General features: G+C 40.7%; 1 protein-coding gene across 1 annotated transcript in view; it reads left to right on the top strand.

The window, feature by feature from the left end:
* DOCK2 (dedicator of cytokinesis 2) overlaps positions 1–17,604 on the top strand; it is a 417,962-nt gene that overhangs the window by 73,433 nt on the left and 326,925 nt on the right. The window contains 7 exon segments of the mRNA XM_030327773.1: positions 326–398; positions 510–613; positions 2,376–2,559; positions 2,682–2,779; positions 4,379–4,468; positions 5,467–5,567; positions 6,408–6,542. Of these exon segments, the coding sequence (XP_030183633.1) occupies positions 326–398; positions 510–613; positions 2,376–2,559; positions 2,682–2,779; positions 4,379–4,468; positions 5,467–5,567; positions 6,408–6,542 (785 nt within the window).

Raw genomic sequence — 17,604 nt, 5'->3', positions numbered from 1 at the left:
AGTGCATCAAATCCTGTGCTAAAGTTATGTGACTTTTATATCAATTTGGGGAGATTCATTTTAACCCACTATAATTTACGAACCTCTTTTCATTGGCTAGGAATGCAATTTGCCAAATGGATTACATTTGGTACTTTATTTTCTCTTCATAGCTAGTTCTTATGTAATTTATTTACAGTTCATCAGGCTTGATGGATGGATAATAAATCAGCATGCAGCTCTCTCAGTTAAATGGTCAGGCTGCCTTTTGCAGGGGGTGGGGGTGCTGGAGTGGGAAAAGCTGTTTAACTCATTGTCTCCTGAATTCTGGTTTCTGCCTACCAAGGTGGCTGTCCCTATTGAAGACATGCAGAGAATCCATCTGAGATTCATGTTTCGACATCGGTCATCCCTGGAATGTGAGTACCTGACCAAGTGGCATCTCTGAAGCTCCTCTAAGGAGAGAGAAATGAGATAACTGGGTGACCCATGTGTCATTTTCTTTCCTGACCTCACAATGCTATTTCCAGCTAAAGATAAAGGAGAAAAGAACTTTGCCATGTCCTATGTGAAGTTGATGAAGGAAGATGGGACCACTCTGCAAGATGGGTGCCATGACTTGGTCGTCCTAAAGGTACCATGAGTTGGATTAACTCTGCAGTGAGTAGGGTCCAGGAATCCAAGGGAAGATGGCAGGATTGCTTAGTGGTTAACAGCAGGGACCACAGAATCACACACACCAGGGTTTACCAGCCATGTGGCCTTGTGCAAAATCTTAACTTCTCTGCCTCTGTTTCCCTCTCTATGAGCCCTCAGTGAATAATTGTGAGTATCATATGAGACCGCTCCTGTGAACACAACTGTGATGGGTACATGGAACATTGAATATGTGGAAAAGGTTATTGTTACATACAGAATAGGCTATTGACTGTAAAGAGCCCTGTGGGATATATAAAAGACCAGCAAGAAACACTTGAGAGATGCCTCACTATTGCTAATGGCAACATATCAGATGCTGGGATCCTGATCCTGCCCTTGACTAAATCTGGAATCATCTCACATGTCTCCCTGAGTGTCAGTTTTCTTTTTTCTTAAGTGTGATGGTAATATTTATGACTAACTAGTGAGATGACCCATGTGGAAGGGCTGTGTATAAAAGGGTGTATAGATATCGGCCGTCATTATTTTACATCATGAGACTTGGACTGTTTTCAAGAAGTGGGGAGGTTTGCCTTGATCTCACTCACATGCTTTCCTGCAACCCCTCTTATGGCAGCAGGATGCCTATGCTAGCACCTGACTGGAGACAAAGCATGTGGTTGTGAAACAGGACAGGCACAGGGATCCAACTCTTGTCCTTGGCTTTTTCAACCTTGGGGGCTGAAAACATCCTTTTGCCTATGGTCTCCATGGCAAGCATAGCCTCATCAAGGCTTCATTATAAGGTACTCTTCTCTGAGTCTCTCTGGCTTTTCTGGAAACCCACACCTCCCTTCTTCTGCACAGCTGCTGTCTTCTCATTTATGACACATCAAGGTAGTTCTTGGCTTGAAAGCCATTCTTCCCCAACATATTGTGAACTCACTGGAGGCAGGGGCCCAGTTGTAGTCAGTTTTCTATTTACTTATCTTCCTTAAGTCTCCCTTTTCTTATCTGTAAACCGAGGGTGATAGCAATGTATACGACAGTGCCAGTAGCAATTGTGAGGTTTAAATGGAATGAACTAAAGCATACTTAGTGCATACTTAGTACTTAGTGCAGTATCCAGTACAGAGTAAGGGATCCATAAACATTAACTCCTATAATGCCTACCTCTAATCATTCATTTCCACATTCCAAGGGACTTAGGTGTCTATCAACTCTGTTAAGAGCTCTATATGAATTATTCCCATTTAGTCTGCTCAAAATTTCTAGGAAGTAGGTAATATGATTAATCGTCGGTTTAATCACGAGAAAAATGAGACACATCCAAACAATGTGTTCAAGATGACACAGACTTGTGAGTGGTAGAATAGGGTCTAGATCCCAGGACTTTCAGATTCTGGTGCCTTTGCTGTTAATTTCTCCTTTCACCTGATTCCTTGTCTTGCTCATGGGCATGTGTTAAGATCTCAAGGAATGTAGGCGGAATCACAATGAACTGCCAGGGGAATCTTCAAATTCCCTTTGTACTGTTAATGAAGTCCACAGAGCCTTCAAATGGTTGGTCAATCTTTTTTCCATTAATGTAACTTTGGGTTCTTGCCTGGTTTGTGGAAAGATAGCCCTGCCATACCAGCTGATATTTACTGCTTCTCTGATGATTTTTTAAATTCTGATCCTCTGCACCTTCAAACTCTGTGTGGCATTGGGCATGTACCCACGGCTTGGGGAAATAACCAAGGTGTTTTTCCCAGGGGGAGAGTAAGAAGATGGAGGATGCTAGTGCTTACCTGACACTTCCTTCTTATCGACACCATGTGGAAAACAAGGGGGCCACCTTGAGTCGAAGCTCCAGCAGTGTTGGGGGGCTCTCTGTCAGCTCCCGGGATGTATTCTCCATTTCCACCCTGGTGTGTTCCACAAAGCTCACCCAGAATGGTAATGAAACCATCAAGAGTTGTGTATATGTAGTGCGTGTGTATGTGTGTAAGTCCAGGAAGGTGCTGAATGAACAGTTTAGTCTAGTGATAGTAATTCAGCTTATCTGGACTCTATTTCAGTGGGCTTGCTGGGTTTGCTTAAGTGGCGTATGAAGCCTCAGCTGCTACAGGAAAACTTAGAAAAATTGAAGATTGTCGATGGAGAGGAAGTGGTAAAGGTCAGTGGGGCTTCGTTTTGTTTGTATTCATCCACCAGTGACAGAGATTTAAATCATGGGTGGCTTCTGGGGGGCAAATGAAGTGTTGAGAAAGATCGGACTTTTTCTCTAACAGTGGGACATAACGTCTCAGATTGCCATGAGAAACCTTTACTGGGAAATCCAGAGGCTGATTTGGTTCAATGATGCTGAAAACATGTTGAGTGGTAAAAAACTATGGTTGTGTTTAGTTTCTGGAAGGAGATCAGCCTGGGTGTAGATCTCAGCTCAACCACTCGCCAACTTTATGTGATAATACGGATGTGACATATTTTGCAGGGTTGTTGTGAGCATTCAAGGCAATAATATTTAAAAATTACTTAGTGTCGTCTCTTACACAATGTTCTACTAAACACGTAAATCATACAGAGTTGAATAAATAGTAACTATTCATTATTTTTGTTGGTATAAATTGCTAAAAAGTGTGATCTTTTAGTACTACCTACTGTTAGTGTTAGAAATAAAAAGTATTCTTAGTTCCTGTTGCTTACAGAGTATTATGCATCATACATGAAAGAGAAAGACATCAGGGCTCACATTTTAAGTGAAACAAGCAGGAAATAATACACATGTCAGATGTATTGTTGTGTCCACATGGTGTTGGAGAATATAGTGTCTGAGGTACAGATCTAATGAAGCAACCTTCTCTTCAATTCTATAAATTGGGACAAATATTTCCCACAGGTCTTGGTGATCTTGTTTCCTCAGGAATTTGGTCAGCTAGAAACTCTGAGATTAAACATCTGTATTTGGTAGCTCTGTGTTTTCAGGGACTATAGGAAATATTGACCCATTTCCTAGGAAGGAAGAGTATCAGATTTTAGTTAATTTTCCATACATGGAGAAGCAAAGGTAGAATTTTCAGATCAGTGCTTTAAATGTGCACCATTGATCCACCTACCTGATTCAGCAGTAGAAGGAAAATTCTCCAGACATCCTTTCATAAGGTCTATCATGTTTGGACAGCTTGGAGAAGCATCGAGGAGGGAATTACATTGTCTCTACCTTTGCATTATATTTTTATTTTTCTAAAAAAAATGTTATTAAAATATATACACACCCTAAGAGTACAGTTCACTGTATTTTTACACACGTACATACTGATATACACACCGTCTAGATCAAGATACAGAACATTTTTGGCATTGAAGTAGACTCTCTCTTACTCCTTCTCAACCTCCCTTATACTGACTGCCATCATAGATTTTTTTTGCCTGTTCTTGAATTTCATAAAAATAGAGTAATGAATATTGTACATTGTTGTGTCTGACTTATCATACTCTACACAGTTCTCATGAGGGTTATCCTTGTTGTTGAATGTAGAAGTAGTTTGCTCTTTTTTATTACTATGGAGTATTCTGTATTATTAAAACACTGTCATATATTCATTCATGCTGTTGATTGGCAATTGGGTTGCTCCAAGTTCTGGCTCTTGTGAAGAAAACTCCCTGGACCTTTTGAAGGCAGCACGTCTTGGATGTGTACTCTCATTCCCTTAGGGATACACTGAGGAGTGAAATTTCTTCACTCTTCTAATGTGACCTTCATTACTTTGTCCAGTTTCTCCAGGATACTCTGGACGCCCTCTTCAATATCATGATGGAGCATTCTCAAAGTAATGAGTACGACATCCTCGTCTTCGATGCATTGGTAAGAAAGAAGGGACCGGTGTTTAGTGACATTAGACATTAGTGTGTGTCTCACTGTGAGAACACTGAGAACTTGTGTCCCCTGTGTCCCTTTCATGAATTTTTTTGGAGGCACTGTAACTTTTGGCAATTAGAGCAATGAATGAGCAGCTGAGGATTTGGGGAGTTTGTGTTTGTTTCTAGTTCATTTGAAAGCATGGTAGGATGAGTTAAAGGGGAATTTTAAATGTTGATGTCATATTAGTACTGGTTGCAAGTACATGAAGCTAGATGCCATGAATAATGGCTTCAGCTTTCCATGAATGCCGGGAGCTTGTTTTGGCCAGGTTATGAAGCACCCAAAATGTTTCCTACCTTCTTCTTTCTCATAGTTTCCAAATTCCCAGCATCATTACATCCTCCTGCCCACCCAGAACATTTTATGGTAGCACACAATCCCAGTCCTTCCTCTAACATCTTCCCAAATGATCTGTTCCTCCTCTGTGTCCCAACTCATGTTTTCTTAGTGTCATATTCACACTAGGGTATCAGTGACCAATGAAGTCTTAGTGCATTAACTGCTTGTGTCAGTGACATTTACATTTTAAAGAGGTTACTTGGAAACAACTGTGACTTAATCCAGTGCTTCCCAGAGGGCTTCTGGAAAGGTAACCTGTAAGAAGTGCTAGACATTGTATGACCCTCTCAGAGATTCACAATGCATGTAGATATGTTAAAGTCTCCAAAAAACCCTGAAGTAAAGACGACAGTCTAACAATGATATCCTGAAATCTGTCAAACTTACCTGGCCATGAAGCCCTTTTATCCTATAACACCCTGTAATACACTTCATGAAATGCCTTTTAGGAGAGATACTACCATAATGAAAAGGACTAACAATATATTAGTGAGTTAATTCCTGGGCAAAATAATTTTGCTGGAGATTTAATTATGCCATGTGACTATGGCTTCCTGCCTTGGGTCTGACCCCCAAACCCTGATTCCTTGAATCTTCTTCAGATCTACATAATAGGACTCATTGCTGACCGGAAATTCCAGCACTTCAACACTGTTCTGGAGGCTTACATTCAACAGCATTTCAGTGCCACCTTGGCTTACAAGTAAGTTACTGTACATATGGGAGTTTCTTGTCCATCTCCTGCTTGCCCTGCCAGGATGCCCAGGGCACAAGGATCTTGAGTATTTTCCTTTTGTATCAGGCTGTGTGAGTTCTCCCTTTCTGATAAGACCTAGTCCGTGATAGATTATTTGAATTAAATAAAAATGTGCAAACCCATAGGTTAGAATGAATATTTTATTGTGGTAGCAGTACATGAAAGCATTCATTCATTCAGTCGGTCAGCCAGCATTTATTGAGCAGGACTTGAGGTAGACACTGGGATTCAGAGGCTAGAGAAGAGAAAGTGCACATCCCAAGTAGCCCATCATAGCTTGGACACAGGGAACTGATGGTTACAGATAGGAGGTGATGCTGGAGAGGTTGGGAGAGACCAGTTTTCCAAAGGGCCTTGAAGTTTAGGCCAAATAATTTGAAGTCTACTTCACTGGTAATGAAGAAACATGGAAAGTTTCTCAGTAAGGGAATTCCATGATAATACCAGAAGTTTATTTTATAGGAAGCAAATGCTGAAAAGAACGTTATCACCACCATTATTTCCACTCATATCCTGATTATGACTAGCTTTCCCAGTCAAAAGATGTTTTGCCTCACTAGTTTTTCCTTTGCTGGCTTTTTATGGGCAGGAAATACTAATGTACTCCCTGTATTAAATACATATATTTTAAGCAGAGTTATTTTTATGGCTGTAAACGAGTGAGTAAGCTTAGCTGTACCACCACCTTTAACCTTTGATTGAATGCTTTATAATTTACTGAGCAAACTAATCACCATGCTGTGAGTTAGAAAGAGATGTATTTTCAAAATATAATCCCTTATTCAGGAAATTGATGACGGTGCTGAAGACTTACTTGGATACCTCCAGCAGAGGGGAGCAATGTGAGCCGATCCTACGAACTCTGAAAGCTTTGGAATATGTGTTCAAGTTCATTGTTCGGTCGAGGACATTATTTTCACAGTGAGTGCTTGTTATGTAAGAGTGATTGATTAGTTCTGCAGTTCCTCTGGGATACAACAGTGTTTGTGTCATCGGAGAGATTCTTTTATAAAATTACAACCAGCCATTGATCAAAAACAACTTAAAAATCCAACACAGAGAGTTATGAATAGGTTATAATTGTTCCCTCTAAGCTCATTCGGGGAAAAATATAAATCTTCACATGTTATAGAGTTATGTTTCATCCAATGGACTTGATTTGTGATTTGAGGCTCTTCTGTATTTCATCTATAATTCTTCATTTGATTTGAGATATGGTGAAAACTTTCCAGGAATCCTCAATGATAGAGGTACCGGGAGTGGAGAGAGCAGAACTTGGGGAGTTTGACAGTTATTTGGCTCTAGCAAGTTGTGCATGACAGATGAGCTGGTATTTGCAGTTGATCTATCTGTCCTTGAGATCCTAGTAGCCAACAATTGAGCTGACATGTTAGAACACCTAAGAGATTTGATGTTTGATGAACAGTGTTACAGAGGTTAGCTGCTCTTTTGAAGGGCTTCAGAGATGGAGGCATTCAAATGCAACCTGCAAAAGAATGGTTTATGTTCATCCTGGCTATAAGGAAGGTAAAGCTAGGCAGGGGATTGGTTGTGGTTGTGTGTACGATCAGGTTGGTTGTGTGTGATGGGAGGTAAGAAAAAACATACGTGGAATGTATTGTCTGGATTCTCATCAGGGCAGATGAAGAACATTCAACTTAAACTGATTTAGGAAGAGTAGGACTTTATTTTATTTCACATTTTTTAAAAACCCAGAGGGCAGTTGGCCTCAGGTGTGGCTGGATCAAGATACCGAATGCCATCAGGATAGTCCCTGTCTCTCTAGATCTTGCCTCTGCTTTCTTTTTGTTGGTTACCTTCTGAGGCAAGTTTTTAAATGTTAAAGCCACTGGAAGCCTTAGGTTCGTATTCTAATTTAAACAACTGTAAGTTCTTTGTTGTTCCAGTAAAATCCTGTGCCAAGAACTATCTTTGATCATGTGCTAAGGAAACAGTATGACCAAGGAAATGAATATGCAGATTATGTGTTTGTGGTCTCATGTGTACCTCTGGAGCCATGGGTCGGGTCACCCACTTATTGTATAGACTTAATTGGAGAGATGGCTTCCCAAAAGACAGTAGAAGTCTGTTGTCATCATTTTGATCATGACAATTGATGGGCTACAAAAGTTTCATACTCAACAAGGCATCTGAAATGTGAATCATTTCGGATTGTCCTGAAACATTCTTTGAGATTTCAGGTGAGAATAGAAAGAGATGACTGTCTTGTACCATGTCACAAAACATATGTCATGTGCATTCTTCTTTTTTTAAGATTCTTTTTCAAGTCTATGTTTTTCCCTTTTAGAATTGATGCAAACTTTACATTTTATTTATTTATTTATTTATTTATTTATTTATTTATTTATAATTTAAATCCAAGTTAGTTAACATATAGTGTAGTAACAGTTTCAGGAGTAGAATTTAGTGATTCATCACTGACATGTAATACCCATTGCTCATCCCAACAAGTGCCCTCCTTGATGCCCATCACCCAACTCCCCTCCAGCAATCGTCAATTGGTTCTCTGTATTTAAGAGTCTCTTATAGTTTTCCTCCCTCTGTTTTTCTTATTTTTCCTTCCCTTCTCCTATGTTCATCTATTGTGTTTCTTAAATTACACATATGAGTGAAATCATATGATATTTGTCTTTCTTTGACTGACTTATTTTGTTTAGCATAATACATTCTAGTTCCATCCACGTTGTTGCAAATGGCAAGATTTCATTCTTTTTGATGGCTGAGTAGTTTTCCATATCTTCTTTATCTGTTCATCAGTCCATGGACATTTGGGCTTGTTCCATAATTTGGCTCTTACTGATAGTGCTGCTATAAACATTGGGTTACATGTGCCCCTTCGAATCAGCATTTTTGTATCCTTTGGATAAATACCTAGTAATACAATTGTTGGTTCATAGGGTAGCTCTATTTTTAGTTTTTTGAGGAACCTCCATACTGTTTTCCAGAGTGGCTGTACCAGTTTACATTCCCACCAATAGTGCAAAAGGGTTCCCTTTTCTCTACATCCTCACCAACATCTGTTATTTCCTGAGTTGTTAATTTTAGCTATTCTGACAGGTGTGAGGTAGTATCTCATAGTGGTTTTAATTTGTATTTCCCTGATTATGAGTTATGTTGAGAGTCTTTTCATGTGTCTGTTAGCCATCTGGATGTCTTCTTTGGAAAAATGTGTATTCATGTCTTCTGCCCATTTCTTCACTGGATTATTTGTTTTTTGGGTGTTGAGTTTGATTAGTTCTCTATAGAATTTGGATACTAACCCTTTATCTGATATGTCATTTGCAAATATCTTCTCCCATTTCATAGGCTGCCTAGAGTTTTGTTGATTGTTTACTTTGCTGTGAAGAAGATTTTTATATTGATGATGTCCCAACAGTTCATTTTTTCTTTTGTTTTCTTTGTCTCTGGAGACATGTCTAGTAAGAAGTTGCTACAGCTGATGTCAAAGAGATTGGTGCCTGTTTTCTTCTTTAGGATTTTGATGGTTTCCTGAGTCACATTTGGGTCTTTAATCATTTTGAATTTATTTTGTATGTGATGTAAGAAAGTGGTCCAGTTGCATTCTTTGCATGTTGCTGTCCAGATTTCCCAACACCATTTGCTGAAGAGACTGTCTTTATTCCATTGGATATTCTTTCCTGCTTTGTTGAAGATTAGTTGGCCATATATTTGTGGGTCCACTTGTGGGTTCTCTATTCTGTTCTGTTGATCTATGTGTCTGTTTTTGTGCCAGTATCATATGTCTTGATGATTACAGCTTTGTAATAAAGCTTGAAGTCCGGGATTGCGATGCTTCCAGCTTTGGTATTTTTTCCAACATTACTTTGGCTATTTGGGGTCTTTTCTGGTTCCATACAAATTTTATAATTTTTTGTTCTAGCTCTGTGAAGAATGTGGTGTTATTTTGATAAGGATTACATTGAATGTGTAGATTGCTTTGGGTAGTATCGACATTTTAACAATATTTGTCCTTCCAATCCATGAGCATGGAATGTTTGTTTTTCCATTTCTTGTGTCTTCTTCAATTTCTTTCATAAGCTTATTATAGTTTTCAGTGTACAGATCTTTATCCTCTTTGGTTAGGTTTATTCCTAGATATCTTATGGTTTTTGGTGCAATTGTAAATGGGACCAATTTCTTGATTTCTCTTTCAGCAGCTTCATTATTAGTGTATAGAAATGCAACTGATTTCTGTATGTTGATTTTTATATCCTGTGACTTTGCTGAAATTATGTATCAGTTCTAGCATTTTTTTGGTGAAGTGTTTCAGGTTTCCACATAGAGTATCATTTCATCTGTAAAGAGTTAAAGTTTGACCTCTTCCTTGCCAATTTGGATGCCTTTTATTTCTTTTTGTTGTCTGATTGCTGAGGGTAGGACTTCCAGTACTCTATTGAACAACGATGGTGAGAGTGGACATCCCTGTTGTGTTCCTGACAGTAGGGGGAAAGCTCTCAGTTTTTCCGCATTGAGGATGATATTAGCTGTGGGTCTTTCATATATGGCCTTTATTATGTTGAGGTATGTACCTTCTATCTCTACTTTCTTGGAGGTTTTTACCAAAGAAGGATACTGTGTTTTGTCAAATGCTTTTTCTACATCTCTTGAGAGGATCATGTGGTTCTTATCCTTTTTTTTAAAATTAATGTGATGTATCACATTGGTTGATTAGTGAATATTGAACCAGCCATGAAGCCCAGAAATAAATCCCCCTTGATCATGGTGAATAATTTTTTTAATGTGCTATTGAATTAGACTTGCTAGTATCTTGTTAAGAATTTTTGCATCCATGTTCATCAAGGAAATTAGTCTGTAATTCTCCTCTTTAGTAGGGTCTTTGTCTGGTTTTGGAATCAAGGTAATGCTGACCTAATGGAATGAGTTTGGAAGTTTTCCTTCCATTTCTGTTTTTTGGAACAGTTTGAGAAGAATTAGTATTAACTCTTCTTTAAATGCTTGGTAGAATTCCTATGGGAAGCCATTGGCCCTAGATTCATGTTTGTTGGGAGATCTTTGATTACTGATTGAATTTCTTTACTGGTTATGGGTCTGTTCAAATTTTCTATTTCTTCATATTTCAGTTTTGGTAGTTTTTATGTTTCTAGGAACATCCATTTCTTCCAGATTGCCCAATTTGTTGGCAATTTTGTTCATAATATTCTCTTATTATTGTTTGTATTTTTGCAGTGTTGGTTGTGATTTTCCCTCTTTAATTTGTGACTCTATTTATTTTGGTCCTTTCCTTTTTTTCTTTCTTTTTTCTTTTCTTCTTCTTCTTCTTCTTCTTCTTCTTCTTCTTCTTCTTCTTTTGATAAATCTGGCTAGGGGGTTTATCAATTTTGTTAATTCTTTCAAAGAATCAGCTCTAATTTTTGTTGATCTGTTCTAATGTTTTTCTTTAAATTTTGATATCATTGATTTTTGCTCTAATCTTTATTATTTCACTTATTCTGCTGGTTTTGGCCTTTATTTGCTCTACTTTTTCTAGCTCCTTTAGGTGTAAGGTTAGTTGTGTTTTTGAGACACTTATTTCTTCTTTAGGAAGGCCTCTTCCTTCTTCAGTGCTGCTGGAACTGTAAGTGACTTTGGGCTTCTTCTTTTTTTTTTAATGTTTTTTTTTATGTTTTATTTATTCTTGAGAGAAAGAGAGAGAGAGAGAGAGAGAGAGAGAGAGCATGAGTGAGGGAGGGGAAGAGAGAGAGAGGGACACAGAATCCGAAGCAGACCCTAGGCTCTGAGCTGTCAACACAGAGCCTGACTTGGGGCTCGAACTCATGAGCCTTGAGATCATCATCTGAGCCGAAGTCAGATGCTCAACCAACTGAGCCACCCAGGCGCCCCAGTGACTTTTGGCTTCTTAAGGAGTGAGGTGCTCTGTTAATTCAGCATAGCATATAGAACATCATTGATACTGATCAAATGCCTATTGCACAAGATGCATTTTGAGGGCTAAGACAATGCATTTGGTTAGAAGAGATGTCTCTAAGATAATCCAGGCCTAATCTTGAATCCTTTCTCATGAACAAAGTGTAGGCTGACCTGCAAAGAAGTTCTAGGGCCTCATGGTGAGGGAAGGTAGCTTTCCTGTGTCTTGTTCATTTTAGAATGTTTATCAATGGTTTCCTCTCTAGGGTGGCGTCAAGGACATTGGGAAGTGATGGAGGTATTTCCCCAAACTAGGAGGGCATTTTACTTAGGAAACTAGAAAATAGAAGGTTTGAAATTTCTAAACCAGCTGGTGAGAAATCATAATATAATTATTGCTTCGGGGACTTATTGTGTCTGATATTGTGTTTCTTTTTCCTATTATTCTTTGTCTTTTTGTCTCATGTGCATAATTTCAGCTAATCTAGCTCCCATTAGCTATTCCCTTGCCATTTTTCTTTGCACATACTGCACACGAATGTTTGCAAGGGCTAGGAATTAAACTGTATCAATATGCAGGATTGCAGTTGGGTAAGGGAGGAAGAGAAGTTGTTGAAAAAGATTGGGTTTTTTAAGGATTATTTATTTCTATCACATAGCCAAATAATGTGATTTTCCTGTCCTCTCTCCTTATGTCACTGGCTCCTGAGCCAAAGTCTGGGGCAGGTGTCTGTGCATATACCTGTGCCATAGTTGCAGTGGAAGCTGGCAGAGCAGGTTCAAGTTTTTGCTAGAGGGAGGCAGGCTTAAAAATATGGGAAACTCCTAAATCGTGGGAAATGTGTCCAAAATATGTTCAGTTGCCATCAATATGACCAATATCCTTTAGGCTTTTCTGGAATGACTGAGCTTCTGGGAGACACAGAGCATAGTGAGAAACATTCAGAAAGAGTGGAAGTGATTATCTTCTAGGCGTTGAGCTTCTTCATAAAATTCCTCGCAGTGCCTTTTATCCTGAAGCTCAGACAAGCAGCTGAGCTGATCCCCAAGATTTCTGAGCTGTGGAATTACTCAGAGTCCAAAGTAGCCTGTGCTTCCCTGAATCACATAATGGGCACTGAATAGCTTCCGTTCCTGCTGGCCAGGCACATAGAAGTAAGGCTGTGGTGTTTCTGTAAGGATGACTCTCTAAGACAGAGAAAACCCAGAGCATGGCGCTACAGAGGGATTCGTTCCCACTTACCTGTGTTCCTTCCAAATCGTGATGCTGCCATAGGCTAGAGTTCAGGGGGCAATGTGGGCTAATGATTATGTTCATGTTGTACTGGTCAATGTTGGCTCAGTGATGGCCAGTGTTCCCACGAGACAGACCTGGGAGGGAGTCATATGTTTGTCCCTGTACCCAGCTTAGTGAGTGACCTACCCTCTCTGAGCCTCAGTTTCCTTATCCATAAATGGGGATAAACCAGCTCTTAGTGTTTTGAGGATGAAGTGAGATTACATGTACAAATTTCTCCATGTAGCATCCAGTACTTCATTTCATAAACGTAACAAACGTTACCTGTTACCATGTTTTTACCGGGGCAAGACAGCAGGAGTGTTTATTTCAAAAACTCAGATTTAAGTTAATAAATGGTGTCTTGATCCATGCTCAGAGTTTGGCTTACTGTTCATGCTATCCTAAAGCTGTCTTGCTGTTTTTGTTTGTTTGTTTGTTTGTTTGTTTTTAAGGAGGAAGGGATCTCTTTCCCAGGTGTCTGCTTTTTGAGGATCACAATGTATGATTTTTATGGCCCTGTGAATTCACCTTGGTCTGTTGCTGGCCCATTGGCTGGCCCCTGCTTATGTCTGCTGTGTGTGTGGTCAAGCCCTGTGGGCCCTAGCAGCCATGTACCCAGCTCTCTGCTCCCTGTTTGCACTGCCTGTCTTTGCTTTTGTTTCATGCCTCCTGCTCCCCTTCAGGACCTACTTATTCACTTCTTGCTTTCTCCTCCCTCTCTGTATGCTCCCAGTCTCCTGGGATGCTCTTGTATCTCTACATCCCTCCTCCCCTCCCTCCTCCCAACCCCCTTTGCTTAGGAGAGGCACTTAGTTCAAGTTAAAGGCATAGACTCTGGAGCTAGCTACTTGGGTTTGAATTCCGCATTGGAATCCTGCTGCTACCATTTAGTGATGTTTATGACCGTAGGCAGATTATTTCGTCTGCCTAAAGCTCAGTGTCCTTGCATGTATGTACAAACCCTCGCAGGGTTGTGGTGCAGGCTAAATAAGTTAATGGATGTCAGGCATTTAGCACAGTGCCTGTCACATAGCAAGCAGCCATGGTTATTATTATCTGCTAAGCGCATTTCACTTGTTCCCTCCATTAGTCTTTGCAAAAATCCTATGGAGAACCTCATCTCCCCACTTCATCTCCTCCTTCTCTTCACTCACTCTGTGCCAGCCACACAGGCCTCTTTGCTGTGGCCCAGGCTCCTGACTCAGGGCCTGGACACCTCCCCCTGATATCTGCTCGCTCACTCCCTCTCTTTTCTCACATCCTCACTCACATGTCTCTTTCCCTACTCTATTGAAAACTGCAACTCCTGCCCCAGCACTTTGGATTCCCCTCCCTGTCACTCTGTTTGTGGTCTTTTTCCCCCTCCCCATAGAGCTAATCACATGTTAACGGACTGTACAGTAATTAAGTATGCTTTTGTTTACTGCCATCTCCCTGCTAGAATGGCAGCTCCCAAGCTCCCGTCTTTGACTAGTTCATACTGTCAAAGTGCTGAGAACAGCACATGGCAGGTACTGGCACTCGTTCAATGTGAGATGGGATGCCTTTTCTGTCCCCCTTTCATAGATAAGGAAACTGAGGTTTTGATTCAAACTTAAAAAGGTCACACAGCTAAGAATTAGCAGAGTAAGGCTTCACATTCTACCTCATCTAATTAAGCAAATTTAAGAACCAGAACTTTGTTGGGGGCCATGCAAGTGTAAAGTATGGTTGGCCAGGATGGGGAGCTGTCCTGAGTGACGACAGCTGCTCCTGGAAGGGGGGACTTGCTGGGTATCATCATCAGGGCTGTGGAGAGGCATGAGGATGCTCAAGTTTAGGTACTGTCATCCCTAAATATGGTAGGATTTCAGTAGGAAAAAAATGACTTGGAGCAGAAGTTGTCAGGAAAGGATTCCTTGCTGTTGTGGCAAAGGTGTCCAGGCAACCATGACTTTACCTTCATATCCTCTCAAGGAATGAAGAAAGAAAAGCTGACATAGGGCCAGGCCAGGTAAGCTCACACTCCTTGAAGGAGTCACTAGACAGGGAAAGAGAAATGTACTCAACGTCCTGATAGGAGCCATAACATCTCGGGAGTGTTCCTACTCCCCAGCCCCTCATCTGGGAGCCAGGAAGGATGGCCACGGGGTGCACAGTGCCAATTGCCTGCACTGGAGCATCCGCTCCATCAGCATAGGCGTCAAAGGAGCATGGTGCTTACCTCCAGTGGACACCCTCAGTCTGGCTCAATTCATCCAGGGCCAGACATCATTGCCCGTTCTCTGCTTGCCTTCAGCATCAGGTGATCAGATGTTTTCTGATGCTCTCTTTTGCTTTTTATTTTGCATCTTGCTTTATTCTGTGCATCTTCCCTCTCACGTCCCTGCCTTGCCTTCCCACTAGTTCAGTTTCTTCTTATGTAAATATTATATACTAGTTCACCCTCCTGGTCATGCATATGTTAGGCAGTAAGACTGTCTAAATAAAGCTCAGGCATGCTCAATGTAGCCTGTAGTCAGAGGGAATACATAAGCCTCTGCCTTTTTAAACAAATACGAATTTAACTCGAAGGCACTTGCCAGTGTGATTTGTTTTCATTGTTCATGTATGAATAAATATTTAAATGTAATCATCTGTTTATGCCGAGCCTGGGCTGGAGTGCCCGTCACATTGCTATTCCTATTTCTCCTGCATATAATTTATTTGCATGTTGATGCCATTTATTCCTATGTAAGCCTCTGTTTTCGGTTTTGAATATAATTTAACTTTTTGATGACAGTAATGGTTCAGTAAACTGCACAATTGCAGTTAATGGAATTATTTTATGATAACATTAACTTGGCATCAGATCAGAGTGGAAGAGAAAACTGTCATCAAAGGGATATTGTCAAACAGTTACTTCTCTTTAATTTATTATCTATTTTGTGAGTGGCTACAGTGCTGAGGGGGAGCTAACAGCCTGTTTATTACAAACACGGGGAAGCACTTTGTAAACCATGAAGTAAGTAGCCGTCATTGTAACATGAAATTGTGCATATGCATGCATCTTAAACAGCCCTCTTTTTCCTTTGCATATAAAAATATTAGCCCACATTCACTGAGCACCTGTTATGTGCTAGGCACTTTAAGTGCTGGGGACTCTGAAATTAATAAGAGAGGCTTCCTTAAGTAGCAGCAGCCCAGTGGGCGTGAGTGATATGCATCCCAGCAAGCAAATCCCAGCTCCCTGGCATGAGCAGTGGTCAACGGTATGAGGCAACTAAGGCTCAGGACGCAGACGGGTTTAAATGACAAACCCCACCTCAGGAGGATCAGTAATTCTCAGAGGAGGTGACACTTTAAACTAAACATTGAAAGGTATTCAAGAAATTAGCCCATGGCGGGTCTGGGGATAAGAATCACGAGTTCCAAGTAGAGGGAATGGCATGTGGAACAGAACTTCTAATTGTTCCTGTTACCTTCAGGATACCACTTATGAAGCTTCTCCTCTGTGCTTGGCCCTGTGTCCTTTTTACTCTGCCTCACTTACTATTCACGGCAACCCTGCAAAGTATAGATATTATGATGTTTATTTCACAGAAACGGAGCTTGAGGCCCGGAAAGATATAGAAAGGGACTCTAGGTCACACAGCTCGACATCGGCAGGGAAGGATATGACATGGAATCCTAGGTTCTTTGTGCTGTGCTGTGGCCATGGACAGCACGTTTGTGGGGAAGAGTGGCTGGTGGCAAAGCTGTGCTGGTGGAAGAGTGGGGATGCTGCATCTGGACAGGTAGCTCGACTGCGGACACCTTGAATGCCAGATGGAGTCATCTAATGTCATCCCCCAGGGACAATCATCATTAATGCTGCCCTCCATCTTCAGAGCACAGAGTGAGCACCCCAGTGGGTGCACAGACTCATCTGCTGGGATCAGGTAGAAAGACGAACATTTCTTTATTTTGTTCCAAGAGGGAGAAATTAAACTTTATGAACAGTTGACTTAGAATAACACTTGGTTATAATTCATAAATAAATAAGCATCTGTTGAGAATCACGCTTTAATTGGTTTCTCATCGTGCAGTTTAGAAACCCCTGCTTTTGGCAGTGGGAGCCATTGAAGCTCTAAAGCAGGGGACTTACATGATTTAGATTCACCTTTTAGAAAGATCACTGAGGAAGAAAGGTGAGTGTGTGGAAGGTGGTGTAGAGGAGGGATGTCAGGAGGTTAATCATGAAGGGGTTGCAGGGATCCAGGCAAGAAGACTTGAACTAAGGCAGTCACAGTGGGGCTGGAGAAGGGGAGGAAGAAGATACGGGTGTGTGAATGACAGAATTGCCAACACTTACTGAATGTGTGTGGAAGTGGAGTTGGAGGAAAGGGCCAGATCAGCTTATCTGTGGTTGAACTTTATGGCCTATTTGATTAGACATTGCTCATCAGCATGATGAATACAGGGTAGGAGAAGTTCTGGTGGAAAATGGTGTATTTTGATAAATTTTGAGGTGTTTATTGGCATAGCCCGATAGAAATGTACAGCAGGCAGTTAGATACAAATCTGGAGTTCAGGAGAGTAAAGAATAGAAATATAGTTGTGGTAGAAATTGATCCAAAGAGGTATTTGAAGCTATAGCACAAGGTGAGCAATGCTATAAAATTCAGGATGAAACCCAGGAGATTAGCAGGTTGAAGGGATGGAGGAGGGGCCAGTCCTTCCAGGGAAGGCTGATCAGGGACATAGGAAGGGAAACAGGAAGACTGGCATTCCAGGAGTCAGGAAAGAGAGCATTTCAAGGAGGCAGTATCAGCAATATTCACATGCTATAGCAAAGTCATGGGGACCGAAAACTGATCA

This window comes from Lynx canadensis, chromosome A1 (genome assembly GCF_007474595.2).
Source record: "Lynx canadensis isolate LIC74 chromosome A1, mLynCan4.pri.v2, whole genome shotgun sequence".
Lineage (NCBI taxonomy): Eukaryota > Metazoa > Chordata > Mammalia > Carnivora > Felidae > Lynx > Lynx canadensis.
The sequence above is the reverse complement of the archived record's forward strand: the minus strand, read 5'-3'. Positions and strand labels throughout refer to the sequence as shown.